Below are 25,513 nucleotides of genomic sequence, written 5' to 3' on the forward strand. Positions count from 1 at the left end.
TTGATACCGCGTGCATATCTTAAGTCACAGACTAAGCAATTTTTTATGATCTGTATGTATTCATCAAGTACATGTACTGTATCGAACAAACAACGCAAATTCATAAAAAAGTTCATATGCGTCAATTCTAGCGCAGCGGCTCAGCACGTCAGCTCTAGCGCAGATTTACTGCAATGGCTCATATTGACCTTGGTTTCTTGACCTTCCAATAAAGTAGACTACGAGAACAATACCAATCAAGCACCCCAATGCAATTCCCACGGCAATGGGAATGTTGTGATTCAAAACCGAATCTAAATTGCAGTGAACAGAATCTAAAAAACGATTAAAATTGAAAAATCCAATGCAATTATGATCTAATTACTTCCTGATGCAAAGCCACTTTTGGCGTCAAATGGCTGAAGTTTAAGATCCTTCATGAGTAGAGTTGCGCTGCAATTACCATCTTTAAGAGTTTGATTGATTTTCGATTCACAAACGAGGAAATTCCCTTTGGGAACGTTTTGCGTTTCACTTGAGCGAGACACATTGAAATAAGTAACCGTTCCTGAAATCAAAATACAATAATACACACACGCACAATTTCAATGTCAATTGTCGGCCACCTGACGTTTTGTTGAACAGAGCAAGGTCAACGACTACGCCTACTTTCGAAAGGTACCACGAAGTCTATATAAAGACAAAAGTAAACTGAAATGCTTATCAAACGAATCTTCTCACATTTCCCATTGTAAATTCAAATGAAAGGTTGAATGCACTATTCGCTATGTTGAGTGATGAAACCTTTGCGCCGCCATCCACTAGATGGGGACAGTCACCCGAAACGTGAGCCACGGACGCGTCATTGGTGAAAGCCCACTTTATCAACTTCGATTTGTTTTTCGTCTCTGAATGAAACTAGAAAACGATTCTCATTAATTATTTAATTAATTCATTTGCGCCACCCCACGTCATTCAAACCTCAAACTCCACAGCAGCTTCGAATCGCACACAAACGATGCCGGTCTTGTTGTCAGTTACATTGTAAGCGTGCGAAACGAATTTAGGTGAAGACGGAGCAGGCTTGGGTGGTTTAGTCGTCGGTGGCTTAGTCGTCGGGGGCTTAGTGGTCGGTGGCTTGGTCGTCGGGGGCTTAGTCGTCGGTGGCTTGGTCGTCGGTGGCTTGGTCGACGGTGGCTTGGTCGTTGGTGGCTTGGTCGTAGCTGAATGCGTTGTTGCTGGCGTTTTGCTCGATGTCGTCGATTCGCCACGTGCGCAGCCTGAAACGAAGAACGAAGACAATGACGTTTCGCGTTCGAAAGCTCTCGCGTCCTGAACGTACGGGCCAGCGCTACGAGAAAAAGGAGAAGCAGTGCGACGCGTTTCATTCTGAGGAAGCGGACGTTCTGGCAGCACAAAAGGATAGGCGATTCTGCGCGCAGTGCACGAAGATCACGCGATTCTATGCCACGTGCTCACGTGCGTCGTAAATCGATTAAAAACTAATTAAAAGGGAGCGGAAGTAAAAGACTCGACTAAAATTTATTCTGAGTTTATAGCTCGATACTTGGCTTCGTTTTTCTTCCCTTTGATTATGAAGGCTAAGAGGCAGATTATAACAAAGACCGAAAACGCCACACCCACAGCTATGGTAACGATATTCAGCTCTTTTGAGAGATCGGCCGAACAATGAGTAACTAAACAATTATTGTACAAATTTAATTATGCTTGGTTGATTCTGACTTTTTGTGCCATTTCTTTCTCCATTGTAGCCAAAGGCTTCAAGAGCAAAATTTTGCGTTTCCATGACCACCGTAACATTTATGCCAGAAGGACTTATAGAGTTTAAAGTCTGAGAGACCGTGGCATTGCAAACAAGTATGTTTCCCATAGGAACAATCTGGGATTCATTAGAGGTGAAATTTGTCGCACGGACTTCTCCTGACAGACACACACGCGTTGACAGCGTTAGAGACGTGGATTTTTGTCTATACCTATTTCTGACGCATTGGGCAACTTTTCTAAATTAAAATCGAGAGAAATTCTTGACGTGTGCCACGTTTTGTTTCCCTTAGAAATATGTTTGATTAGCTCACTTGTGATTAGTTCAAGAATCTTACGTCTGACATAAATTCAAAAGTTGCATTGTACGTTTCGTCAAAACGAATTATAAGCGAAGAAAATTCGTTACCATTCTCTTGCCTCTCCGGGCAAGTTCCATTTATCTGAGAATGATAACCATTGCTGAACGGTTGAGTATGAGCGAGAATCTTCTTTCCTCGTCCCTTACGAAAGAACGCCTCAATTCACGCAGTATATTATATGCGCAATGCCTTACTTCGTATTTTATACTAAACTGCAAAGCCGTGTATAATTTCAGACACTCCAAACCATTCGAAGACGTCAGAATATAGGAGTGGGGAGTAAAGGTGGGAGGCGTTGGAACTTGAGTCATAGGAGCACGAGTAGCTGAAGCATTCGTAGTAGTCAAAGCTTGGGTCGTAGGAGCATTCGAATGAGTTGTCGAGGCATGAGTTGTAGGAGAATGAGTAGTAGTAGGGATCGTCGTAGAAGCATCGGTTGTTGAAGCATGAGTTGTAGGAGCCCAAGTGCGAGTCGTTGGAGCAGGTGTCGTTGCTACTGTGCCGTGACTTGTTTTCGGATCAGCTGTCGTCGTTTTTGCACTCGACGACGCACTTTCGTGCGACATTCGAACGGTCTCTCCGTCGGGGAAGCCTAAAAGCCGGACCCAAGAGGCGTGAAGACGTCAATTTGGACGTGCGAACGCGCCCGGTTGCGTTTGAGAGTACATAGAAACTTCCCAGTCTTACCTATGATACAGACGAGTGCTACGAAGGCGACGAGAAAGCGATTCATCGAGCTAGAAGAGTACTGAACGAGCGTAAGAATGTGAGAACACGCCCGGATAAAAACAGAGATGTTCATCGCTTTTGGTCCCTATCTTCTCTACTTGTTCCTACAATGCCCCACTTTTGCCGCTAAAACGAGTCTAGAATGCACGAGAGGACACTATCCCGGTGCATTTTGCCACGGTCGTAACGTCTATCTGAATCACACGTCGAAAACGTTCGTCGTCGACGCGGAAAACGATGACGAGGAACTGCCGAGAGAAGGAGACACCACCTTTCGGGTGTTTCCCGTCGAAACGAGACGTTTGGATGCGATTCCGAGCTGCGATCGTGTCGTCGAAGAGGCCTACTTCTACACATTCTACTATTATTATGGACACTCGAATTATTATCATTTGCACTACGACACTCTGCTGCCTGTCTACTTTGCTCTAAAGCACGGGACGCCGGAGGAGAGAAGCGATTCGGGGCAGCACAGAATCACACTTATGCCCTCTGTAGAAACGTCGAGATTGAATGTACACATAAAGGTGCTGTAGCATAGCATGATGTGAATACGTCCTATAGGTTATGGACTGGAATACTGACGCCTTTTCTGAAAAACACCAGAACAAGTATTTTGTATTGATTCATCAAGTAGGTGCAGTCATAAAGTAAATGTGATTCTGTCTCAATATGGGCTCTTTCTCTTTATACGTAGTCACTTGCTGGCAATGAGTTTGATTTAGTGCCAGCCGACAGTCGCTTTATAGAAATAAATCCAAGCGGTTTTACTTGTTTCAGAAAGATTCATTTTGGGGTGGGCCTAGCAGTCATTACCATTTATAGTTGCTATCTTATATGTGTAACAAGGCTCCAAGAATTCGGTATCCTGATGAAGATACTGTACCCAATTTTGTTGAGTTCATACGCAACAGGGTCGGACTTACAAGACCTTACGTTAGCCCCACTTCTCCCAAAGTTGGCATAATAAAACGGTTCATAGCCATTGATCTGTTTCAGTTCTGAGTCTTAGTGATCTTCTAATAGATCAAATCGAAGGAGAATATTAAATGAAGAGGAATTAATCGCCACTATTCAGCCTTTCGTTGAGGCAGAACTTGTCAACTTTGATGGGAGAACGTTTGCAGAACAAGTAGTACCCTATTGGCTTATGTATAACATATCGTGATCATCTTGAGTACAGGTATCGATGATGCTTGAGTACACGGTCTTAGTTGGAGTGAATGGAGCCGGTTTGATGAACGGAATTTATCTTGGCGAGGGTGCAGTAACAATTCAGCTCGTCCCATTCAATGCAACCCAACTTAATGTGCGCGAATTTGGCAATATACTAAAGTCGCGAGGTCCCTACCTGGAATGGTGGAATAAACACGAGGAACTGAATCGCGGCAACTTGGAACGAGACCCATATAACAGCCAAGCCGATACCGAAGTTCACGTTGACGAATTCACGCAACTAATCCGAGACGCACTAAAAATAGGCATAAACAGGAAATTACGAAAAGAAGAACTGTAATACCGTGACGTCATACTAGACTTTCAACATGACTAAAAATAGAAACTGGATGATGTAACTCGACCGTCCCCGTATGCGAAACAATGTCCGATCCCTTTAGAGGCTACAGGTCCGCTTATCCATACGAAAGCAAGTCGGACGGCGACGCTATCGACGGGGAGCTCGACTGTTGGATACTCGGACGATTGTTCGATTCAAAACGTGCGTTTTCGAACGAATTGCGTCGTAATCTCGAGCGACAACTCGCCCGTAGACGAACTGCGAAAGCGCGTCAAGAGAGAAATCAAGACGAAACTGTGGTTCACCTATCGAAAGAACTTTCGAGCGATCGGTATTATCGAGAAAGAGAGAGAGAAAAGGTAGAGAGAGAAGGGAAGAGAGCTCGAATTTCTTTTAGGTGGTACGGGACCGACGAGTGACGCCGGGTGGGGATGCACGATGAGGTGCGGCCAGATGCTGTTGGCCCAGGCTCTCACGTGGAGACATCTTGGAAGAGGCGAGTGCTCTCCCCCGCGGTGCAAAAAAAGTGAAATTGAAAACGAAAAGTTTCTAGACTGGGAGTGGAAACAGAAAGTCGAAAATCCCGTTTATAATCAGGTTTCTATTTTTTTGGATTACGGGAGTATTCGCCTTATGGCTTACTCGCGTAGATTTTGAGTCATTTTCTCGATCAGCCGGATGCTCTCTATTCCATACAGCAGATCAGTGGGGACTGTCGTTCGTCTCCTTTCTTTTCTCTACATTGAAATGATTTCTAGCTCAATGTGGAGTCGACTTCAATAGACGCATCGGTGAATGGTTTGGACCGAACAACGTGTGCCACGTCATTCGGTAAGAAACGACCCTCCCCCCTCCGAAACCGAAAAAAAACGACGTTTGAGATATGACCTAAATTAGACGAAGCGCGGACCTAATAAGTAACGACGTCTGTTTTCAATAGAACGCGGTATTTTCATTATTTCCCCCCGCGTTTATGATCTCCGTGCTGACGGTCTCAGTAGAACCTCTAAATTACGACCACCCTCAGAAGACGAACCACTCTTGTGGAACGAATATTTGTCAACTCTGTACGTGGGCCTCCCACAAACAATTAAAAAATGCAGCTAATGGTCGTGAGATTAAAGGATAATATTAGGCGAGGTTCGACCGTACTATACGTATATACGTAATTCATCTACGACGGCCCCTTTTGTCAGCGGGAGGGGAGGAAGCGAATATTCTTACCGCACATGTAGAAAACTATCGCAATTCGACGACTGGAGTTCCCTCTCAGTCCAAGTAGCAATGGACATGACCGTCATCATAGAGGAAATAAGTAAGAGTAGGGGAAAAAAAAAGGAGCTCAATGCAACGGATCCTTTCGCAGAGGATTCGTGCTACGAACGCGAGAGCATGCTCGCTTCGTCGTCGTTATCGACGGCATCATCATCATCATCATCATCATCATCGTCCCAATCTCGCACTTTCCATCCCCTCCTCCTCTTCATTCCCCTACGACCGGGTCAAGATCGGATTCACGACAAATATCGCGAAGCCCTGAAAGCCTGCTTTCGTATGCCTCAGTGTCTCGGGATGATAGGGGGCCGACCTAAACACGCTCTGTGGTTCTTTGGCTATCAAGGTGGGGAAGACAATGTTATTGCTGCCTCCCCCCGCGCCACTGCGTAGACATCCTCTCGCGCGTGCCTCTATTTTTAGGCGACCGGTTGTTGTGCTTGGACCCACACACCGTCCAACCCGCCCTCAATCCGGAGAAGCGGTCCGCCATTCCGGACGAAGTGCGAGATTAAAATCAATAAATAAATAAACAAGTCGTAAATCGTTTTCTGTTGTCGTTAGACGTACCATAGCAGCAGCGCGATACTGATTCCGATAAACGATCTCGACCCGTCTATCGCGCTCGTAAACGGACGTTGTCGCCATATACTAATTAAATGTAATTGCTATTTTTACTCGAGGGTTTTTTCTGCCGAGATGAAGCCGACGTGAACGACATGTTCGACCGATTGCAAAAGGTAATATCCGTCTGTCTTTGTCCGTCTGTCTGTCTGTCTGTTGATTATTACGTCTCACGAAAAAAATCAAACAAATTAGCGAACCCGTCGTTGAGTCGAGGAGAGAGGGAATAAAATGCATTTACACGTCTGTCTCCGGCCCTACCAAACGGTTTTAGACCAGTGAACCCCTAAGAGGGCGCTGGACGAGTATTGCCTTGGCCGTGACTCTTAACATTTTCATCGTATCAGTAGATAAACGTACTGTACCGGCAAACTCTTAGTAAAGGGTCTATCTATCTGTTCGTCTGTCTGTCTGTCTATGTTTACTCGTGTGCTCTCTTTCCTGCTGTAGCATGTGGTGAACCGCGAACCGCCACTATTCGAAATATTCCCTAAACGACCGCGCAACATGCCGCCGCTCGTCGATCCGCGACCATCGCGATCATCGGACCAACGCGTCGAAGAGAGTGCGTCAAATTGGCCTAAGCCAGTCATTGCGGAATATTAGCAACGCGCGCTCTTTCTTCCGTATCCAGGTTTCACGGACTTGTCGTTGGAGGCCGAGGCGGCGGCGGCGATGAATGGCGGCGGCTTGGACGAAGACGAAGACTATGATATTATTGATCCCATGGAATTAGGGGGCATAAACTAAGGGGTGGTCGCGACTTTGTATATTTAGGGTTTGGTGGCTTAGTCACGTGCAGTGTCAATGGGCTGCGAATGTGTTGACCCTGTTTGGTAAATATTTTGAGGCATCCGGACGTTGGTGGGGGATGCTCTCCAGGAGGCGCGCGCAACGACCGCCCCACGCGTGCCTCGTTAATTAAACGCCGGGGAGGGGGTCCCGTTTTTGGGGGCCTCCGTTTTACTTCGACGCCTTTCCACATTTGGTGAACGTTTTCGAAAAATGGCGCGATTCGCGTGCTCGACTCTTGGAGACGTCTGTCCGGGTGGTGAATTCGTGCAAGCAATTACGCAGAGCCATTATCGAATTGCACCTCGCGCTGCGCTGAGCGAAGAGACGTTGCTGCGTGGAGGCTCCTGTCTCTTCCGTATGAGACCGTTTCCGTCGAATCGGAAAACGTCGCGTGACTGAGAGATCGCGAGCGCGCGCGCCGCGAGGAACCCCTCGCGCTATCGTACACTCGAACGCGTAGTCTTTATCCCAACTGCACGCAGTCTGCTTCTGTATACCCTTAGCCGCGTGCAACGCGCCAGGGGGGCTCGCCAGGGTGCCCTATAATTACATTACGAAGTCAAGTGGCTCCCCAATCTCCAGGAGGGAGAACCAGCTGACCAATGACGCGCGTCGGTATGTTCCCCCCCCTGGCGTTCCCTCCTACTGTAAATGCACTCGTTCCAAAGACGATCGGCTCAAATTCAACGGCGCGCTCGAACAGGACACATGTACGCGAACGTAGCAGCAGCAGCAGCGGCGGCGGCAGCGGCCGCTCATCATCGCCTACCCGCTGTTCCGTCCCCGTCGATCTACATGAATGCGCCGCCTCATCATCATCACCCTCACCTTCATCAGAATTTCTACGACGCGCGATCGGCGTTTTCAACGAACAGCGGCGCCGCGGCGGCGTGCGGCGACGCGTCGAGCTATTCCTATCCGACGACGGCAACCGCTCATCGTTTCACGTCGTCCTGCGATTTCGTTCATCACCAGCGCTACCGAAGTCAAGCCACGCCCACGTCTCACACATCGCCTCCGCATCAGTACGCGTGCGAACAGCAAATTCAACCGTCGCAGCCGACCCAGTCGCACTACGACAGTTCCGATTTATATCCGGGATCGTGGTACGTGCCGCAGGGTAACCTAGCGCCGTCGCCGGCGACCATGTCGTTCGATCGCACGATTCCTCCGCCGCCGCCGCCGTCGTCGACGACGACGACGATGATCGAATCGGCGCGAATGTTTCCCGAAACGACGTCGACGATGACGCCGTCGCTTTGCCTGTGGATGGACCCGGACGAGAGCGGGCGGTGCTGCGGGAGGCGTTTCGTCGGCGTTCACGATCTCGTCGCGCACATCAGCGGCGATCACATCGGCTGCGCGATCGATTCGAGTCCGACGCAGCTGAAACAGCACGTCTGCTATTGGCAGGATTGCCAGCGAGCGCACAAGCCGTTCAAGGCCAAGTACAAGCTCGTGAATCACGTGCGATTGCACACGGGCGAGAAGCCGTTCGTCTGTCCGTTTCCCGAGTGCCAGAAGCTCTTCGCTCGTTCGGAGAACCTCAAGATTCACAAGCGCACGCACACGGGCGAGAAACCGTTCGCGTGTAAGTGGCCCGGATGCCTGAGGCGGTTTGCCAACTCGAGTGACCGGAAGAAGCACGAGCACGTGCACACGGCCGATAAACCGTACAAATGCCGCGTTGCCGGATGCGTCAAGTGTTACACGCATCCCAGCTCGCTTCGAAAGCACATGAAAGCACATTCGGCGGCGGTTGCCGGTAAGATGAGCCCCAAGGCGAGTCCGCCGCCGCCCGAGCACGTGATCAACGCCACCAACGATTCTCACTCTGACAGAAATGAAAATGGGAGAGCAGGAGGAGGAGGAGTTGGAGGAGGAGAAAGAGGAAAGTGGATTGGAAGCATCAAGTATCAGCAGCAAGGATTTTTGACACCGCCTAATAGTAAATCACCTTGTTCGTCTCCCAGCTGCAGGGAGAGCATACACCAGTTTTGTTACAGTCCCAATTAGAGAGAGAAACTCTTTTTTTTATAATGGTTTAGTTATCGGCAGTTATTGATTTGGGAAAGCCTTTATTTTGAGTGTAGATTCTAATGTGCAGATCTGATAATATTTTAGAAAGAAAGAAAGAGATTCCTACTCGTTCACCCATAATTTGTGAATCGGCTCGCAACCGCATGACTTTATAGTTTCCAACGACAACGCTTTGATGCTTTCGTGAAGGGAATCGACGCTTTGATCAGCATTTATTATCTGACCGTCAAAGCGTCGATTTATACTTATCTAGATAGCGTGTAGCTCACCTTCCAATCATCTTCTCGAAGCTTCTCATAACATTCCGCCACTTTTCTTTGGAATTCTTCCTTTTCGTATCGTTCGTCGCCGTAGTCGGCTCGCGTCTTTGCCACGTGGGGCGGCAAGTCCAAATAGATGACCAAATCAGGCTTGGGAAGGCCGCGATCCGATTGTCGGCACCAGTCCAGGCTGAATTTCTGAGAGAAAGGGAGTGAAGCACTACAGAATAAATTTTCACAGTCACTATTAATTAATTTTTGGCTATTATCTAATGACGTGACTGTAGCTACTGTGACCAAATTTCTTTTTCGTTTCACCTGTTTTGCTCCAGTAAAAGCGATTCCAGAGTACGCGTAACGATCGACTACAAGCGTCGTGCCGGATTCGAGCATACTTTTCATGCGATTTCTATGCAGAAGCAAGCGTAAACAAGAGCCGCGCCCCCATTTTGTACGTCTTACGCCATTTCCCATCGATTCGCCGAGAAGAGAAGGTGAATGGCGGCGTCGTGGAGTTCGATTTTTTTTTCGAGATATCGGCTGATCACGCTGCCTATTTCTGTAGTTCGATCTGCGAGGATAAGGCGATCACGCGCGATTCGCGAGCGAGAAAGGTGACATTACTTGGAAATTGCATCAGTTCGACTGATTTGCCGGCGTTTTTGAGTCCTTCTGCAAGTTTTCGGCACTGCGTCGACTTGCCGGATCGATCGCAGCCTTCCAAAACGATCAGCGCGCCTCTTCGCATTGTAGTCAAACCGGGAACTGCAGAAAACTGCGCGCATCAGCTTCATTGAGCATGCGCTAAGTACCGCTCTACGTTTGAAATATTTCAGCAATTCTATGGATAACAGCAGCGAAATTACGGACACCATATCTACTGTACATCAGCAGAATCGACATCTAAGCAATTTTTCGAAGATTGGGTCTCGTTTTTAGGGCGCCGCATCGAGGGCAGACACGGAAAGCGTTTGGAGAAGAAAATACGAAGATTTACTTACTATGCGCACGACAAAAGTTGAAGAGCGACTACGAAAAGCTCAAGAAGTGGCTAAAAGACTCGAAAAAGGCAAAGAAACGATAGAAAACGTAAAATGTATGCATAAACGGAATGTTTTAGATTCCGACGCCCAGATAGCTCACCTGACGTCAACAATCGACGAACTCAAGCAGGCCAAGATCGATCTCGAACAGAAACTCGACGAAATGACGAAGGAGAACGTGAAAAAATCGAAAATCAAAGACAATTCAAAATTTAAAAAATCGAACGAATTCTACTCACTCCTAACGGGAATCGACGTCGAATTCAAAACGGAATCAAAATCGTCGAAAACGTTCGAATGTCGATTTTCAAACGGTCCTAAAGGAAAAGCGTTTCTCTTACATCACGACGAAAACGAGGAGGAAATCGAATACAACCCGGAAGTGCCGGAAACGTCGGGACTGAGACGCAAGAGCATTGGCCGAGCTCTTCTTCCCTTTCCGGAGTTCATGCGAGAAGACATCGTCATGGATGCAAACGACGCGCCGAGATTTCTCTTTCGAATATTGAGATCAGTTCACGAGAATCAGTAGAGATGTTCGTTCTAGTTAACTAAGTATTCGTGCAGTATTGAAATTCGTTGCTGGTTTCATGACGGTACATGTCCAACGCCACTTGGCAGCTTTCCTATATGAATATGTACCACCTAAAATGCGTGATTTATTAAATAAAGGTACACAAACTTTGACTATGCGTTGTTCGTCGTCGAGATACTGAGTTAGAATCGTCCGGCATTCCTCCTGAGGAACGCGTTTAGATAATTGATTAATTAGACAATTTGCTTTTGGTACTGTTGCTATTGAGCCGAGTGCTTCTGCACATTCGTGGCGAACCATTGCGTGTTCGGTCAAATTTTCAAGGCCCTGTTAGAAATGTTCGTCGAGATTACGCTGTACGAAAAGTTGCTCGCCTCTTTTAGGTATGGAACAGCGCCTGGATGTTGCATCTGACCCAGAACGTAGGCTAGAGTGATTATCATTATCGGTTTTTTTCACAACATTTTATGCATGCAATACCTATTTCGTGTCTGAATAAGGCGCTGCTTTTGTCTCTAAGTCCTCTCGAAAGCGCCAGTACGCTTTCGGCAGTTTGGGAATTTCTCAGTGTAAATAAGGCTCTGTGCAGAGCTAATAGATGAAGATTAGCTAAGAGAGCTAGCTGTAAGCTGACCTGTATCTCCTAAATAAAGGAAGGCTTTCGTTCAACAGTTCCTCTTCTAAAGTAAGAAACGCTGCTTCTTTCCTAGGAGGTGCTGGATCGACAGAACGAAAGGGATTTGAACTAAACGAAAAGAAAACTATACTGCCGATGAGATTCCAATTCTGTAAACTACCTCAGGTCGGCCTCTTCTTTCTTATACTCGGCACTATTGATATATTGCAACTTGTCGACTGCAATTCGACATGTCTCTGCCACCTGCAAATGTCAAACGTATTATTAGACGAAACGAACAAACGTGAAAACCTCAGCAATGGGATCAGACACGTGACGTTCCAACACAGGAAGAACCGAAGAATCTGCAATAGCAGCTAACGCCTCTCCGGCCTGTAAAAAAGATTCAGTAGAGTTTAGGCCCCTCTAGTCGGTACAAATGCAATACAGTATAAGATTAACCTCATGTCTGACAACTGTTTCCTGATTTGTATCATTGAGTAGCCTACAAGGCATGCTGGTATGATTTTCCAGTGCCAAAATCGTTTACTTTATCAAGACAGAGTTGGCTCTCGGGTCCTACAACACAGTGTGTGAGGAAATTCTCTTTCTCTCCCTCTCTATGTTTCTTTGTGTACACCTACCTGCATCTGTCCCAGGCAATACGCGCATTCGTGCTTAAATAGCTCAGACGGATCAGAAAAGCCTAAAAGTGAATCTTGAACGTGATTGTGTCTGCTTGGTTTGCGTACATTTCTCTATGGCGGCGATTGCTTTCGCGCCTCCGATGTTTCTCAGGGAAAACAGCGCCCGAAAGCGCTCAGGAAGAGTGCTAAAACGCTAAATTAGAAAGGGAGTAGTGCTGAGCTTAGGATACTTCGATTGATCTAGTAGAACGGCTTCTAGTCGCTCGACCGATTCCGCCATACTGTAGAGCACGCTATTGCGACCCTGCACGTGAGCAGTCACGTGAGCACACTATGGACCCTCCCAACAACTACCAGTCTGTCAGCGAAAAAGAAGTCAATCGAGGCACGCTTCTGCAGTCAAACAATATGGAAACGCTGAGTGATCAACTGTCAGTGTGCGAAAGCCCTTTGATGAAGGCAAGCACGCATCATGCAGAGCCTGATTCCGCCTACATGGCGCAATGTCTTTAGATTGATTATGAAAACGTAATACTAGAGTCTCAACCTGCAGACGATATTTACGTGTTGCCCTTCATACCCCAAGTTGCCAAAGCAATCTACGGGTGTACAGGAACTGTGGTCTACAATGTTCTAGCTCTTATTTTTTCATTTTTACTTGCCATGGTGTGGAGTTGCTGCTTTACAGTGAGTTCTTTCAGCTGCACCTGGTGTGCAATTCCAATGCAGCGTCTTGCTCGGATGTGTATGAAACCTTGGGCAGACGTTTACCGTGATTACTGCTTTTGTATGCTGAATCCCTTATTTGCGTCAATGGGACTGGCACTGAGCAACATCAAAGCAAAGCTCACGCTCAGGCCGTATCCAGACATTCTTCGTGAAGAGCAGACAAGAATCTTAGAAGCCTGACACTGAGACTTGCGGATTTCTTTGCTAAGCTTTTACGTGCTGAGTCGAATTCAACGTGTAGAACGTCTCGATACACTATACACCGTATGTACAATGCATTCCCTAAGCACGGGCATTTGAACGGCGGGCCAATAGCGCGCCTTCTCGTCATCCGCGCACGTGCACCGCGAGCTAATCACGAGACCGTCTGTTGCAACACGCTGATCGAGAAGAATGGAGCCAGGGAACTACGAGAGCATCGACGAAAAGCGAAGCGAAGTCGCACCCATTTCAGCATCTACGACGCACACAGTCACAGAAATGAGTATGCCGGATCCGCAAAGCGTTAGCAACGAAGTTCGAGTAAGGCAGTCAGCGAGGTGTGAGAGCACCCAGCCAAGTAATCAATCAACAATATCTCTATTCTTACCTCTAGGTCGAATTCGACGACATATTTCGCGAACCGCAAGGCGCGACGATGAGCAGTATTCCCCAAGTGTTCAACGTCTCGCAATTGGTCTACACATACACGGCGAGCATCGTGTACAAGATCTTCGCTGTTCTCTTCTCCGTCCTGCTCTCGTTCATGTGGGGACTGACGTTCGCGTTGCTCGCATTCACCACCGTGTGGATGATCAATCCTATGATACGCGCTTTTTACGTCGGAGTCAACATCTACGCGTCGATCTATCGCACGTTCATCACGCTCTTCTGCGAGCCTTTCTATAGCGCTTGGGGACTTATCTTTAGCAGAATCAACGCCAATTTCGTTTTCAAACCCTATCCGTCGACACTGTCGGGAATCAAGGACGTTTAAGGAGGGGGCGGGGCAGAAATGCACTGTTAGCTTTTTCTTTCTTTTTTCGGTGTCTTGCTTTCCTGTATTTGTGTTCATGATATTTTGTTGCGACGACTGCGTACGTTAATCACTCAAAATGAAAACCCCATGTGCTAATACCTGCATTCGAGTCATAGAATCGATTTGATGTCCCATAGCTAGAATATATAAGTCTAGATTATCTTCAAGCAAAACGAAGAGAGTCTTACCTTGACTACTTTGTCCGAGCCGACTGTGAGTAAGTGGCACTTTGTGGGATCATAATACATGTACATCACTTCGTGTTTGAGGTCAAAAAACTTGGTCGTCGTCTTTTGACTAATAATAAAATTCGCTTTTACGTCATTGTAAGAGAAATGCTTTCTCTCCACTTACTCTTCGTCTGTGAGCTTGTCATTGCATTCGTTGCAAAGACGCACGGGATACTCAAATCCCATTGAAGGAAGACACGACGACTGCTTTGAGCATTTGTTGCACACGGCCAGTCCGCAACTCCGGCAATGATGCTATAAACAGACTCGCAAACTAAAGCAATAGCCGATAAAAAGTATTGTATCGACCTGTCTATTCAACTGTAGTTTCTTCTTTTGCCACATTTCCTTGACGTTCCAGAAAAAGGCAGCACTGCATTTCTCGCAGATGTCGCTTTCCGCCCAAACAGGAGTCTAAAAAGTAGTCTGAGAACCAACAGTATTTTTCATCGTGTCTCTCTCCAACCTCCTTTTTAGGCGACTCCAAATTCCAAACGACCAACTTTTTGTCGTCGCCGCTAGAAAGAAGTTTTCGAGCGTGAGGAATGTAGCACACGGCTCTCACGTGATCTCTACAAATGTCATCAATATAATATGTAGCAAATGATACACCGATTGAATTTCTCACTGATGACCACTCAATTCGAAAGCAGTTCCTTTTTGAGAGCCGATATCCCACACGACGATGACTTCATCAAAACTCCCAGAAAATAGAAGCCGCTTGTCCGGATCCCAAGACAATGATCGGATGCTTCCTGAAAAAAAAACCAGTAATATTTTATTGTCAAATTTAGATGTCGCTTACCGCTGTGACCTTTTAGCGTCGTCACTTCGTTAATGGAATTTTCCTCTATTTTCAGAACGTGTATCAGGCCGGAAAAATCTCCTACAAAAATGTGCTTCGATTCCGCGTCAAACGTGGAGAAGAAAAAGTCAAGGAAAAAGGGAAACGCGTTCGTATTCGAACAGACTAGATTTTTAATTAAAAAATGATATTGTAGTGATAAACACCAGGCACTAATCTGGTGACCCCCAAGACGATGTCCGCTCTCCGTCGAATGCCATTGGAGGCATTTGTCTCGACCGACGCTTAGAATCCATTCGTGCTCGAGCGAAAAGACCATTTGACTGACACGATTCATATGAGCTAAAAACAGTTATATGTAATTAATTAATTAATTAATTAATCCCTACGAATTATTTCACCCGAATAGTTTCTACGCAGAGTCATTCGATTGAAGTCTTCGGTGAGAGAGAATTCCTTTAGAGAAAAAAGAAAAATCAATTCGATTACTCTTTGGGAAAACGTTTGTTCGCCTCCAAACCGTGATGGCGCCGGAAGAAAATCCAATAAAGAGACGTCTCGTCTCGCCGTTGTAGGCGAGCGACGTGGCCGCAGCTAAAAAAGAATCCCATACATTTGACCTTCGACGCGCGATAGAAAACAAAAGGGGGGAACGTACACGGCGTCGTTTGGCATATGCTCGGCCAATATTCGCCGCTTTCGCGTAGGAGCCAGACGCGAACCGTTCTAGAATGCCCAATAGAGCTGTCGAGAAGAAGGCTCGTCGCGGGGATTGTACTTGTCTTCGCCCGCCGTTACGACCGCGTCTTCGTGGGGAATAATGAAGGCTTCGTTGACCGTGTGGCCGGCCGATTCGAGCTTGTTGACGAGCACTGGGCTTACGCGGCGTTTAGACGCCGAGGAAGTCACAGCGGCCGATGCCATTCTCTCGCTTCGCTCTAAAGGGAATATGTCATGTGAGTAGGCATGACGTCACTTCGATCGCACGCGTAGAAAATTCAGCTTACTTTTTTTCTATTGAAATGCTTAGCCGTAAACATGTACAGTAAGAAAACAAAGTTTACATCAATGTCTATATCAATGATTCGACGAAAGAACTTAATGTATTTCTTTAGCAGTATTTCCCGGATTGACGAGAACCACGCCTATTTCGTCGGGCGTCGTCGACTCCGTTCGTCGCACAGGGTGATTCGAAAGCGTCCTTGGCCAGCAAAGCAATGCCTCTATTCAAATCCTCACCGAAAAGTCCGCAGGAGCTCGTAAAATCGGTCAAAGACGCCTGGTCGACGTACGAGCGCGAGACCACGGGCAAAAAAGCCGACCGAGTAAGCGCAACGTCTCGAAAACACCCCCCAAAAAGCGAACCGACGTCGCACAGGCGATCGAAGAGATCTCAAAGAGCCTAGCGGCGATGAAAACGATGGTATACGGCACGGCGGACGCCGAGCCGCAAAGCGAAATGATAGCGCAGCTCGCCCAAGAGTTCTACAACTCCGATTTGCTCGTCACTCTCGTCGGGAATCTCGAACGATTGGAATTCGAAGCGCGAAAGGATCTCGCGCAGGTTTTCAATAACGTCTTGAGACGACAGATCGGAACGCGATCTCCGACCGTCGAATATTTGTGCACGAAAGAGGAGCTGCTTCATCTGCTCGTCAAAGGGTGAGAAATCGACTAATTATTGGAGATTAATTAATTAAATTTCGGATTTCATTAATTGATTATTTTTTTATTTTTTTGAGGTATGAGAATTCCGCCGTCGCTTTGAATTGCGGCATTATGTTGCGAGAGTGCGTCAAGCACGAGGCGCTGGCGAAAATTGTTCTACAGTCGGACGACATTTATCTATTCTTTCGTTTCGTTGAGATGTCCACGTTCGACATTGCTTCGGATGCCTTTTCAACTTTTAGGGCAAGTGGTGGAAGTATCAATTGAAGGGGAACTAATAATCGATCATTTCATTTCTACAGGAACTCCTCACTAGACACAAGATCCTTTGCGCCGAATTCCTGGAACGCAACTACGACGCTGTATGACCTCAACAAGAACAGCACCAATACAGAAAAATACGCGCCTTTGTGTGTTTCAGGTTTTCAGTCGGTATGCGAGGTTGCTGGATTCGGAGAACTACGTGACAAAGAGACAATCGCTCAAGGTTTGAATTTGAAAGCAGGGACAAAGAGCGCGTTCTTCTTTTACCTTTTTTTTGTGGGGGGCGTTTTAGCTTTTGGGAGAGTTGCTTCTGGACAGGCACAATTTTACGACGATGACGCGATACATTAGCAATTCGGATAATCTGAAAATAATGATGAACATGTTGAAAGATCGAAGTAGAAATATTCAATTCGAAGCTTTTCACGTTTTCAAAGTAGGAAAAGAAAGGCTCGTTTTATATAGGGGGGGAAAAAAAGTAATGGACGAATTTAGGTTTTCGTTGCAAATCCCAACAAGGCGAAACCCATTTTCGACATACTCCTGAAGAACAAAGAAAAGTTGATAGACTTCCTCTCAAAATTTCACAACGACAGATCAGGTTAATTTAATCCCAAGCTAATAATACATAAGATATTAATACAAATTTTCTTTGCAGAGGACGAGCAATTCAATGACGAGAAGGCATATGTTATCAAACAAATCAAGGAATTGAATCCAAGTGCCGCTGGTGCACCTGCTGCAGCAGCAGTGTCTTGAACTGATACTAAGTTATTGCTGAGAGTGAGGGAGGGGTGGGGATGGGGGATCTTTTTTCTACTATACGCGCATCGAGCTCTTTTTTGTTCATACAGTACGTACTGATATGGTATAGTGCAAGAGTCATACTCCTCCCCAATCAACAATCAACGTGTACGCGTATCCGGGCTATTCGATCCCCTGATGGAAAAGGAAGACGAGACGAAATTCTCGTCCCAGGCGGAAGATCACATTCGATCCATAGTGACTGCAGGTGGTATAAGATTCTATGGGAAATTATGCCTGGTTTACCGGGCCTTTAGTCGTCCAAAGAAGCGTCCCGGACGAGAAAGAAGTGAAAGCGATTGTCGCTCAGCTTCGCCAAGCCGAAAAACTGCTCGTGCGCAAGACTAGAACGCGAGAAAAACATGATTTCTTACTGTTTCATCAGGAACAGTCTCTGTACAAAGCGAAACAGAAGGCGACAGCAATTCGCAAAGCGAATGACGGTGAGACCACGTGTGAATACACCACGAAGATATTACTATCAAACATCCCTATACACACAGCCGTCATATCATCAGAGGAATTGGTCAAATACGCTCACCAGTTGAGTCTGGCCGGTATAACGACTCCCCCGACCGGATGGGACCCAAGTAGAGAAAAAAAAGACGCAAATAATTAAATAATACAATTATTATGGAAACGTTGCTTAGCAACGGACGGGCGTCGTCCGTATCCAAGCGACATCGAAATGAGATCGGGCGCGCTGATGAGATGCAATAAGAGTCGATCGACGAGCGACGAAACGTCAGACGAGTTCAAAGGAGGCGGGGCCGAAGACGCAACCGAAGCGCCATGGAAACCGTCTGCTGACGTAAAATCTCTTTTGTCTAAGGTAAAACGAATTGATAACTATAGGGTTAGCCGAAATTCGAATGTTACTAGAATTCTGACGAGCAGGGGGGCACTTCCGCTTCGAATTCTGGCCTGCCCAACGGTTCGGCGCCGGCAAATGATAAAATGTCCGATACGAGTTCTGATTCGTCTTCGTCCTCCTCCTCTGATTCGTCTTCGTCGAGTGAAGATCTTTGATTAATTACTTAATTATTAGTAGCAAACACAAAAAGAATAATGTTAACTAATAAAAGAGAGAACGAACGAGTCATGTTTCGGCGCTATTGCGTTCCTTATTGTTCGCCTGTTCTCCCCTTTTTTCTTTTCCTCGTCCGGCAGGTCGTAGCGACTTGGCGACGGCCGCTGCGCCGAAGCCTGCGCTTGCCAATCGCGTATTGCCTCGTATTAGGGTAGGACTGCTTTTTGTCATTGTGCTTATTGCTTGGTCGGTAGATGGCTCGCAATTTGACGACAAATTTTCACCGTTTTCTGGCGCTTGAGGGACTGGATGCGGAGGCGCGGGATCTGGTTGTTGCTGGGTGCTTGTCGAGACTTCTTCGTAAGGAGGGGGTGGCGGCAGAGAGGAAGAGTCTATGGAAGAAGCTCGTACGGAACCATCAATTTCCGCATAAGCCGGCGGTAAATTAGACACTTTGGCACAGGCGTCACTGTAGAAAAAAATGAGATAAATGAGTACAGATCTACTACTTGTAGACACGCTTGTGGGATTCAACTCTTACCGAGCTCTTGCAAAATGTCGAAATAAATAGAAAAGATTCGGTAAGGTATACGCCATGTCGTTAATTTGCTTTAGTTCGCATGCCTGGCACAACTACAGTACAAAGAATACCATCACAATAATATGGGTCAAAGGACGTGGGAATTATTTTCAACCTGAAATATGTCGAAGTTTAGTAAATAAATCCCGTACTTAAATTTTTCCCTATTTTTCGTTCTCGCATAGAGATTGAAGCTACAAAGGTCATACGTGAAAAATAGGGCTTTCTTCCACAAATCCCTCCTACTCTCTTTCTCCACTTTCAAAATCCCTTCGGATGTGATCCCTAATCACAGACATTGACCCGTTCATAATGACTTCATAACGCAAACGAATATGAAGTATGCACGAGACAGCCGATATCAGTTGAACAACAAAGCCTAAAGCCGTTCCCACTTTCATATCGTCAAATCCTAACGGCCAAATTCCCAAACAGGCTAATAGAGAGAGAACTTTTGGAGCACCTGAATATTTCTCAGCAGGCGGAAGTGGAATATTTAAAATGGAAAACTTATCCGAAGCCTATTTAAATAAATAAACCAATTATTTAGATCTTCCAAAGACGTAGCGGTTTACTGCAGAGATAGGAAAAATTTGACCTAATTGACACAGAAGATTGCATCGTCGATATCGCAAACGCCGCCTTACGTCCCGAAATGACTCCCTAACAACAACTCAATCTCAGGCCAAGTCAATAAAAACGTTTGAACGCGTCTAAGGCCCACCCTTATAATACGTACCAACATCTTAGGCCCAAGGGGGGTCTGAATACTACGTATCTCTCTATGCTCTACTTCTTACAGTTTGGATGTAAATGCCTTTCGTTCTTTTTCAAGGCTTTTCTCCACGTCCCCTATCTTGGAGCGCTTTACGCAAAGCTGTTCGCCTACACACACACCCACACACATAGTCCATATACTTTATACATGCACATATCAGGATTTTACCAGTTGCTTTTACAATGTCGTTTACTCTTTCGAGTTCTTTCTTTTCTAAACAGAAATGCAGTAGTACAATTGACTAACCCCCTGTGGCGTCTTTTTCTCACCGCTTCGCAACGATATGGCTAAACGGTCCGTTTGATCTTTTAACATTCGAATCCTTGTCTCAACAATATCAATCTCTTTTCGCTTAATTAAAAAAAACGTCAAGTACTGCTATAGTAGTGGCCTTCTTTTTGCGTACCTTAGCACTCCTTCTCTTCCTCTGATTCCACTTTCTTTCCATATCCAACTCCAGCATCTTACCGTTGCGCCGAACATCGTTCAGTGCCACCTGCAATCTTTGTAGTCTAAAAAAGTGACGTCTCGATCCACACACGTGCGCTGAGTCTAATTCGAATATTACTCTTTTAAACCAATAGTCGTGTAAGTTGGCAAAACGAGGCTCCTTTCCACAGCAATCGTTTTCAATACTAACGAAGCCTCTAAAGCCTCTCGAGACAATTTCTAGAAGACACCCCGTTTTATCTCACGCATCGATCGTGGCGGTAAATTTTAATATGTATGTATTACCGATTGCTCTACGGGAGGTGCCACGTAAAATCCTTCAAACATTCCAAAAATCACGGAATTTAGCGGATGACGTTCTTTGCCATCTACGACCTTAGTACAAATACTATTTGAAAGCCTTCTTGAATCTCTTCTCTTGCTTACTTTGACTCCGATGTAGATGAGGGCTCCGAGATCGACTGTCCAATTAATGATGGCCTTGAAATCGGATTTCCCTTCGGGCCGTGCCCAAACTCGTACAATGAAAGCTACACCGCAATTATAACAATACAGCATCAATAATAATCTATAGCAACCACCGTAGGTCTAAGCGGCCAGTACAAATCTATTTACCAACTATAATCATTATTAATAACGACCCCTTGGCTACAATCTATAGTAAACAGAGTCTTTGAAAATTTCTGGCCCTATAGTGGTTAATATACTTCTCTGTCTAAATGTTTATGCACGTGCCGAAAACTGTTTTCGATAAGTGGCTCTTACCTGGACTTGCTATACATTTTCGATCTCGTATTGCGTTTATCGGATCGATTCCGGCCCAATTGGGGTTCTATTTGCGATTTGCGTTAACGCGAACTTTTTGCCTTTCTTTGCAAGTCTTACCGATGATCGATAGATGACTTCGCTTCGGTAGATTTCTAATGAGCGAGAACGTTCTCTCATTTCGATCGAAAAGAGCTCGTTTACTGACCCTCCGCTGAGTCGATATTATGTAGGGTGTAGTAAGAGTCTACTAGGCTGTGTTCTGGGTGAGCTATGGCAATATTTCGGCCCGATACGCTCCGCAAGTGTCTCAGCCGGCGCTGGAACCCCAAAAGAGGCCCCGCTAGAAATCAACTCAAGTCCAGCGTTACGATTAGGATACCTGATGCGACGGAAGGTCGACGTGATGGCCTCGACGAAGAGAAACCAACGCATTTGCAGTCATTGCAGTGACTCTTTGTGCGCACGCTCGAAGTGTGAAAGCCCGCGAATTCAAAAAAGTTAAAACTGCGTGCGTGCGTGCATGTATTCGAACAAAAGTTGGGCTTTTAATGACAGTGAAAAACTTAACCTCTATGCTATCTACACGTGCATTCAGCTGCAATCATGTCAGTCATTTCCTTCACTTTTAGCCTGCCTTTGTCGGTTACATATAGAACGTCAATCGGTTCGTATGCTTTTGAAACGCAGCATGGCGAAGCAGATGCCGCTGGATTGACGCTATAGTATAGACTCAGAATCTGACCGTGCTCTATGTCACTCTCTAGAAAATTTGGGCACTCTCCCGCACACTCATTAGCCCAATAACCCTTTGGTTCAATGATCCAATAATAACCCAAGTCACGATGAAAATCAATGTAGAGCGGAGTGAGACTGCAACAACTGCTGTCAGCCTCTGCAAGACTTTGTCTTTTCCTTCTCTTTTCTTTTGTCGGAGGATTGACGGGAGTCAAAGGAGGATTGTTAATTGGTGCACAATGGACATCTCTTCGACGACGCCTCTCATTCTGCGTCAGCTGTTCGTCTCTTTGGAACATGATAATAATCTGGGGTTGGTCACTGCCGTCTTCCCCAAAGGCAACTTCTAAAGTGTTTGAAGAGAAAAATCCGCCTGTGTAAGGTGATCTTTTTCCTGGATGAACAACAACTTCGATGCCGTGGTTGGTGGAGGGATCTTCGATCCATCGTTTTACCGCTTTTGTGACGTCAAATTCGACATAGTCGCGAGCGGATTTCTTTACGCAGTTTGTCGACATGTAGTTAGTCTTCTGTAAGCCCCAAGAGCAGTAGTTGATTTGATATACTTCAAGTAGTTGTTCGGGATCAGGCGATACGACAACCGAAGAGTCAGGATTTACTTGACAAAGACGAAGCTTAGCAGAAACGACGCGACCGTAGTCGGGATCGGATAGAACCAGTTGACTAACTTCCGACATGTTTACCGAATAGAAAAGAGACGTTGGATACCACTTGTTCCACCACGAATTGCACGGATGAGCTAAGGAAGTATATCTAATCACTGTCATGGTTATAAATTAGGACTACTGCTGACCTTTGTCTTCTTTCACTGTAGTTGTGTATACAGTTTGAGCGTAATACATGGCGCTTTCTTTAGCTAGCTTATTCTTCATCTCAAATGTCTTCTTTTCCGCCATTTCTTGCGACACGTTAAAGACCTTCTTTATGTCTTCAGGTATAGGAATCGCCGCTACTTGCTCGGGTGTCAACGATGGAGCAGATGTCAAGCCAAGTTTGCTAAGTATTTGCCCTCGAATTGCCTTCAACTTCGCACTTTTCATGTCGTTTATGCTCTCTGACTCGGACGCATGAGCAAGGAATAGCGTGCAAAGGCAAATAAGACTGAGACATACACAAAAAAGACGTTTCATCGCTTCGTCTCGAGAACGTTTCAGCCAAATGGTTGGTACCTTGAACGAGCTGGTACTTATTTGCTTCAACATGCAACGAGCCGCAGAATCAACCTAACACAATGCCCCGTTATTTCATTGCTCACTTTACTCCGCGTCGCTTGGTCACAAGACTAAATTTAGCTAGATGAAATCCATTAGGCCTCGCTACCCTGGCAACTAGCAGAGGAGTCCATGCAAGCGACCAAAGGACAAATTAGCAGAGAGCGCCGCCGGCGGAAGTAAGGGCTGACGCTGACACCATACAGTCGGTTCCAATTCGACTACTTTTTAGAGGTTAATTAAAGCATCCTATTTAAATATAAAAAACTACGAGCAAACGCACGACGTGACAGATGCGTCTGTGAGCACGCTTACAATTGGTGGACCAGTGCCTCCGGGGAGATGATAAATGTCGATGTCTTCGAGAGTCTTTGGTGAGCAGCACGGTGCGACAGACGCTTCGGGATTTAGGAACCGATACTCGTTGATTATTTGAGTGTAATTCCCGTTCTCGGCCCAAAGCAGGGGACACTCGCCTGAGCAGTCATTCACCCAGATACCCTTTGGTTCAAGGATCCACAACCAGTTCAAATCGTTCTTGAAATCGATGTAAAATTCTCGCACGCAGCAATTTTCGGCCTCATTTCCGGACAGACTGTTGCAGTATTCCAAATCAACAGCTTGACGTCTACGACGCTTTCGTCTGAGCAGCTTACTTTGAGGAGAGCTCTCAGTTACAACAAACAGATGCGGCCTATTATCCATCGGAGCGTCGTCATCAACTTTGATAGATTGGCTGTAATCAGTGCTTGCCTCGCTAATCAGACTTTGACTCGATTGACCATAAGGAGAAAGAGAAGACGACGACGGAAGAGCGCACTGGCGGCTTGAAAACACCTGTATCTCAATCCCATTACTCTTGCTATCGGTGCACGCCACCCAATCGCGAACCGCCTTGGTGACGTTGAACTTAATGTAGGTCGGCTCGTCGGCTCGTATGTGTTTCATATCAAGAACTACCTTTGCATAAGGATAGATGGAGTCAGTACAAGCAACCGTTTGTTGATACGCGACGAAGATAGTCTCGTAATAGCCGTAGTTAGTTGACGATGAACTAATCGGATTGTAATGGATCTCCAATTGCGCCTCCCGAACCGTTTGACCACTTCCTGCAATCTTATTCATCTCGTCTTCGTTCCATTTAAAGAAACGACTTTTGCCCATTCCTGACTCCGGACAATTTACACTGTCTGTCACTTCACTTATTTCAATGGCGTTAATGGTTTCCGCGTAGTAGGCGTCCCAGTTGTTCTTCTCCCTTTCCTTCGCCGCTTCGCGCTCTTTCATTTTTGACGTCATCCTGAATTTTTCGATGAGCTTCGAGTCGACGTTGAGATCGGCGTCGGTGACGTTGGGCGGGTAATACATTCCGAGTTTGCTCAGAATCATTCTCGATACGGCTTTCAGTTTCAGATCGCGAGGTGTCGAAGTCGCCGCAGCTGAAAAGCTCGCCCAGAGGCAGAAAACAAAAAAGACAAAGACACGAGTAAACATGGTCTAAACGGGCGGATGGGAACCTTCGAACTGAGGGTTATGGGCCGGACGGCGGCTTTATATACTTGCGTCTACCGCCCCGCCAGTGAGGCTTTGCTGACACTGACTGAACGGCTAATCGAATTTTCCACCAACTCCGGACCTCAAATTAGGTGTGGGGCAACGTTTCAAGCTCATCCGCCAACTCACGCTGGCTTCGCTTCTCACTATGTAGTAGGGCTAATAAATAAACAAAATTAATTAGAAGGATACGCCGACAAAGCGACAAAGCGCTCAGTTTCCTAGCTACTTTCTTTGTGGCAATACCCCATGTTTTTCGCTATTTATTCCCGGAAGTGGTGAGGAAACTAGGAAGCTACACGCCGGCGTCTCCAGATACCGACAAGCTGATGAAATCAAGCCGCCAGATGTAGAGAAGCCGAACGCATTACTAAAGCAATTAGGTCATCGCTTTTGAATACAGAAACGATGGATGCCCCCTCCGTTTTCCCGTTGTAATGGAAAACAAGATGCAAATGAAAGGTCGGAGACCCCCAGATGCAGCTTGCTGGCGTGAGGGAACAAAGACTCAAAAGAAAGACATATGCCGACTTACCGTGCCGAAGTCCAAACACAAGGAGGGGAGCATCTGTCGTTGGTGTAAGTATCTAATCTGCTTTAGGCGAGTGGCGCACGAGCCCTGAAGCCGCGTTTCAAGTTGGGACCACGGAAATGCATCGAGGACA

At 46.3% G+C, this 25,513-nt stretch overlaps 15 protein-coding genes and 1 long non-coding RNA gene across 16 annotated transcripts; 8 read left to right on the forward strand and 8 right to left on the reverse strand.

The window, feature by feature from the left end:
- Positions 1-31: 31 nt before the first annotated feature.
- LOC136195348 (LAMP family protein lmp-1-like) lies at positions 32-1,430 on the reverse strand. Its single transcript, XM_065984664.1, has 6 exons — positions 1,322-1,430; positions 961-1,259; positions 721-897; positions 606-669; positions 365-547; positions 32-314 (listed from the first exon to the last, which is right to left on the reverse strand). The coding sequence occupies exons 1-6, from the start codon at positions 1,365-1,367 to the stop codon at positions 166-168; spliced, it is 918 nt and encodes a 305-aa protein (XP_065840736.1). The 5' UTR covers positions 1,368-1,430; the 3' UTR covers positions 32-165.
- A 24-nt stretch (positions 1,431-1,454) lies between these two features.
- Positions 1,455-2,895, reverse strand: LOC136195346 (lysosome-associated membrane glycoprotein 1-like). The gene is made up of 6 exons (XM_065984661.1): positions 2,811-2,895; positions 2,318-2,715; positions 2,100-2,264; positions 1,974-2,049; positions 1,723-1,920; positions 1,455-1,676 (listed from the first exon to the last, which is right to left on the reverse strand). The coding sequence occupies exons 1-6, from the start codon at positions 2,854-2,856 to the stop codon at positions 1,522-1,524; spliced, it is 1,038 nt and encodes a 345-aa protein (XP_065840733.1). The 5' UTR covers positions 2,857-2,895; the 3' UTR covers positions 1,455-1,521.
- Positions 2,896-2,912: 17 nt separating this feature from the next.
- LOC136195342 (uncharacterized) lies at positions 2,913-4,436 on the forward strand. The gene is made up of 6 exons (XM_065984658.1): positions 2,913-3,367; positions 3,417-3,485; positions 3,550-3,648; positions 3,702-3,826; positions 3,879-3,984; positions 4,036-4,436. Exons 1-6 carry the CDS (start codon positions 2,918-2,920, stop codon positions 4,366-4,368), a joined length of 1,182 nt encoding a protein of 393 aa, XP_065840730.1. The 5' UTR covers positions 2,913-2,917; the 3' UTR covers positions 4,369-4,436.
- LOC136195340 (cysteine protease ATG4A-like) lies at positions 4,415-7,126 on the forward strand. Its single transcript, XM_065984656.1, has 13 exons — positions 4,415-4,569; positions 4,622-4,699; positions 4,766-4,864; positions 4,922-4,965; positions 5,019-5,073; positions 5,127-5,199; positions 5,604-5,683; positions 5,735-5,989; positions 6,067-6,146; positions 6,208-6,270; positions 6,327-6,383; positions 6,718-6,832; positions 6,902-7,126. The coding sequence occupies exons 1-13, from the start codon at positions 4,452-4,454 to the stop codon at positions 7,015-7,017; spliced, it is 1,233 nt and encodes a 410-aa protein (XP_065840728.1). The 5' UTR covers positions 4,415-4,451; the 3' UTR covers positions 7,018-7,126.
- A 137-nt stretch (positions 7,127-7,263) lies between these two features.
- Positions 7,264-9,231, forward strand: LOC136195339 (zinc finger protein ZIC 1-like). Its single transcript, XM_065984655.1, has one exon. The coding sequence runs from the start codon at positions 7,714-7,716 to the stop codon at positions 9,076-9,078; it is 1,365 nt and encodes a 454-aa protein (XP_065840727.1). The 5' UTR covers positions 7,264-7,713; the 3' UTR covers positions 9,079-9,231.
- Positions 9,111-10,118, reverse strand: LOC136195350 (thymidylate kinase-like). Its single transcript, XM_065984666.1, has 5 exons — positions 9,987-10,118; positions 9,825-9,933; positions 9,681-9,771; positions 9,372-9,560; positions 9,111-9,321 (listed from the first exon to the last, which is right to left on the reverse strand). Exons 1-5 carry the CDS (start codon positions 10,108-10,110, stop codon positions 9,205-9,207), a joined length of 630 nt encoding a protein of 209 aa, XP_065840738.1. The 5' UTR covers positions 10,111-10,118; the 3' UTR covers positions 9,111-9,204.
- Positions 10,119-10,169: 51 nt separating this feature from the next.
- LOC136195351 (uncharacterized) lies at positions 10,170-11,076 on the forward strand. The gene is made up of 3 exons (XM_065984667.1): positions 10,170-10,244; positions 10,302-10,431; positions 10,483-11,076. The coding sequence occupies exons 1-3, from the start codon at positions 10,206-10,208 to the stop codon at positions 10,935-10,937; spliced, it is 624 nt and encodes a 207-aa protein (XP_065840739.1). The 5' UTR covers positions 10,170-10,205; the 3' UTR covers positions 10,938-11,076.
- On the reverse strand, positions 10,877-12,484 carry LOC136195347 (deoxyhypusine hydroxylase-like). The gene is given in 13 exon segments (XM_065984662.1): positions 10,877-11,031; positions 11,088-11,144; positions 11,196-11,284; positions 11,287-11,367; positions 11,421-11,521; positions 11,575-11,685; positions 11,738-11,820; positions 11,869-11,949; positions 12,019-12,061; positions 12,107-12,135; positions 12,201-12,262; positions 12,309-12,388; positions 12,434-12,484. Coding segments are annotated over 13 exon segments (942 nt in total). The 5' UTR covers position 12,484; the 3' UTR covers positions 10,877-10,956.
- Positions 12,485-12,519: 35 nt separating this feature from the next.
- On the forward strand, positions 12,520-13,199 carry LOC136195353 (uncharacterized). The gene is made up of 2 exons (XR_010671882.1): positions 12,520-12,662; positions 12,717-13,199. It is a non-coding gene; the product is annotated as an uncharacterized lncRNA (long non-coding RNA).
- Positions 13,200-13,290: 91 nt separating this feature from the next.
- Positions 13,291-14,048, forward strand: LOC136195352 (caveolin-1-like). Its single transcript, XM_065984669.1, has 2 exons — positions 13,291-13,454; positions 13,528-14,048. Exons 1-2 carry the CDS (start codon positions 13,326-13,328, stop codon positions 13,906-13,908), a joined length of 510 nt encoding a protein of 169 aa, XP_065840741.1. The 5' UTR covers positions 13,291-13,325; the 3' UTR covers positions 13,909-14,048.
- LOC136195341 (WD repeat and FYVE domain-containing protein 2-like) lies at positions 13,571-15,923 on the reverse strand. Its single transcript, XM_065984657.1, has 12 exons — positions 15,764-15,923; positions 15,644-15,711; positions 15,506-15,579; positions 15,387-15,441; positions 15,177-15,327; positions 14,986-15,098; positions 14,809-14,935; positions 14,647-14,752; positions 14,490-14,594; positions 14,305-14,435; positions 14,139-14,247; positions 13,571-14,087 (listed from the first exon to the last, which is right to left on the reverse strand). The coding sequence occupies exons 1-12, from the start codon at positions 15,907-15,909 to the stop codon at positions 14,061-14,063; spliced, it is 1,212 nt and encodes a 403-aa protein (XP_065840729.1). The 5' UTR covers positions 15,910-15,923; the 3' UTR covers positions 13,571-14,060.
- Positions 15,924-16,124: 201 nt separating this feature from the next.
- On the forward strand, positions 16,125-17,822 carry LOC136195450 (calcium-binding protein 39-like). Its single transcript, XM_065984777.1, has 8 exons — positions 16,125-16,310; positions 16,364-16,647; positions 16,728-16,896; positions 16,956-17,015; positions 17,075-17,140; positions 17,210-17,353; positions 17,413-17,518; positions 17,576-17,822. The coding sequence occupies exons 1-8, from the start codon at positions 16,203-16,205 to the stop codon at positions 17,674-17,676; spliced, it is 1,038 nt and encodes a 345-aa protein (XP_065840849.1). The 5' UTR covers positions 16,125-16,202; the 3' UTR covers positions 17,677-17,822.
- Positions 17,823-17,859: 37 nt separating this feature from the next.
- On the forward strand, positions 17,860-18,816 carry LOC136195453 (mediator of RNA polymerase II transcription subunit 4-like). Its single transcript, XM_065984781.1, has 6 exons — positions 17,860-17,929; positions 17,979-18,055; positions 18,107-18,164; positions 18,225-18,311; positions 18,372-18,553; positions 18,604-18,816. Exons 1-6 carry the CDS (start codon positions 17,860-17,862, stop codon positions 18,748-18,750), a joined length of 621 nt encoding a protein of 206 aa, XP_065840853.1. The 3' UTR covers positions 18,751-18,816.
- LOC136195444 (UV radiation resistance-associated protein-like) lies at positions 18,531-21,783 on the reverse strand. The gene is made up of 17 exons (XM_065984771.1): positions 21,707-21,783; positions 21,533-21,644; positions 21,445-21,479; positions 21,325-21,391; positions 20,986-21,089; positions 20,845-20,934; positions 20,678-20,778; positions 20,516-20,621; positions 20,379-20,460; positions 20,278-20,322; positions 20,132-20,216; positions 19,907-19,994; positions 19,795-19,852; positions 19,578-19,743; positions 19,447-19,525; positions 19,293-19,384; positions 18,531-19,220 (listed from the first exon to the last, which is right to left on the reverse strand). The coding sequence occupies exons 1-17, from the start codon at positions 21,767-21,769 to the stop codon at positions 18,821-18,823; spliced, it is 1,773 nt and encodes a 590-aa protein (XP_065840843.1). The 5' UTR covers positions 21,770-21,783; the 3' UTR covers positions 18,531-18,820.
- A 42-nt stretch (positions 21,784-21,825) lies between these two features.
- LOC136195448 (transforming growth factor beta-3 proprotein-like) lies at positions 21,826-23,426 on the reverse strand. The gene is made up of 2 exons (XM_065984775.1): positions 22,877-23,426; positions 21,826-22,822 (listed from the first exon to the last, which is right to left on the reverse strand). The coding sequence occupies exons 1-2, from the start codon at positions 23,283-23,285 to the stop codon at positions 21,903-21,905; spliced, it is 1,329 nt and encodes a 442-aa protein (XP_065840847.1). The 5' UTR covers positions 23,286-23,426; the 3' UTR covers positions 21,826-21,902.
- A 73-nt stretch (positions 23,427-23,499) lies between these two features.
- On the reverse strand, positions 23,500-25,390 carry LOC136195449 (transforming growth factor beta-2 proprotein-like). The gene has a single exon (XM_065984776.1). The coding sequence runs from the start codon at positions 24,786-24,788 to the stop codon at positions 23,562-23,564; it is 1,227 nt and encodes a 408-aa protein (XP_065840848.1). The 5' UTR covers positions 24,789-25,390; the 3' UTR covers positions 23,500-23,561.
- Between the last annotated feature and the right edge of the window lie 123 nt (positions 25,391-25,513).

This window comes from Oscarella lobularis, chromosome 14 (genome assembly GCF_947507565.1).
Source record: "Oscarella lobularis chromosome 14, ooOscLobu1.1, whole genome shotgun sequence".
NCBI classification, from domain to species: domain Eukaryota; kingdom Metazoa; phylum Porifera; class Homoscleromorpha; order Homosclerophorida; family Oscarellidae; genus Oscarella; species Oscarella lobularis.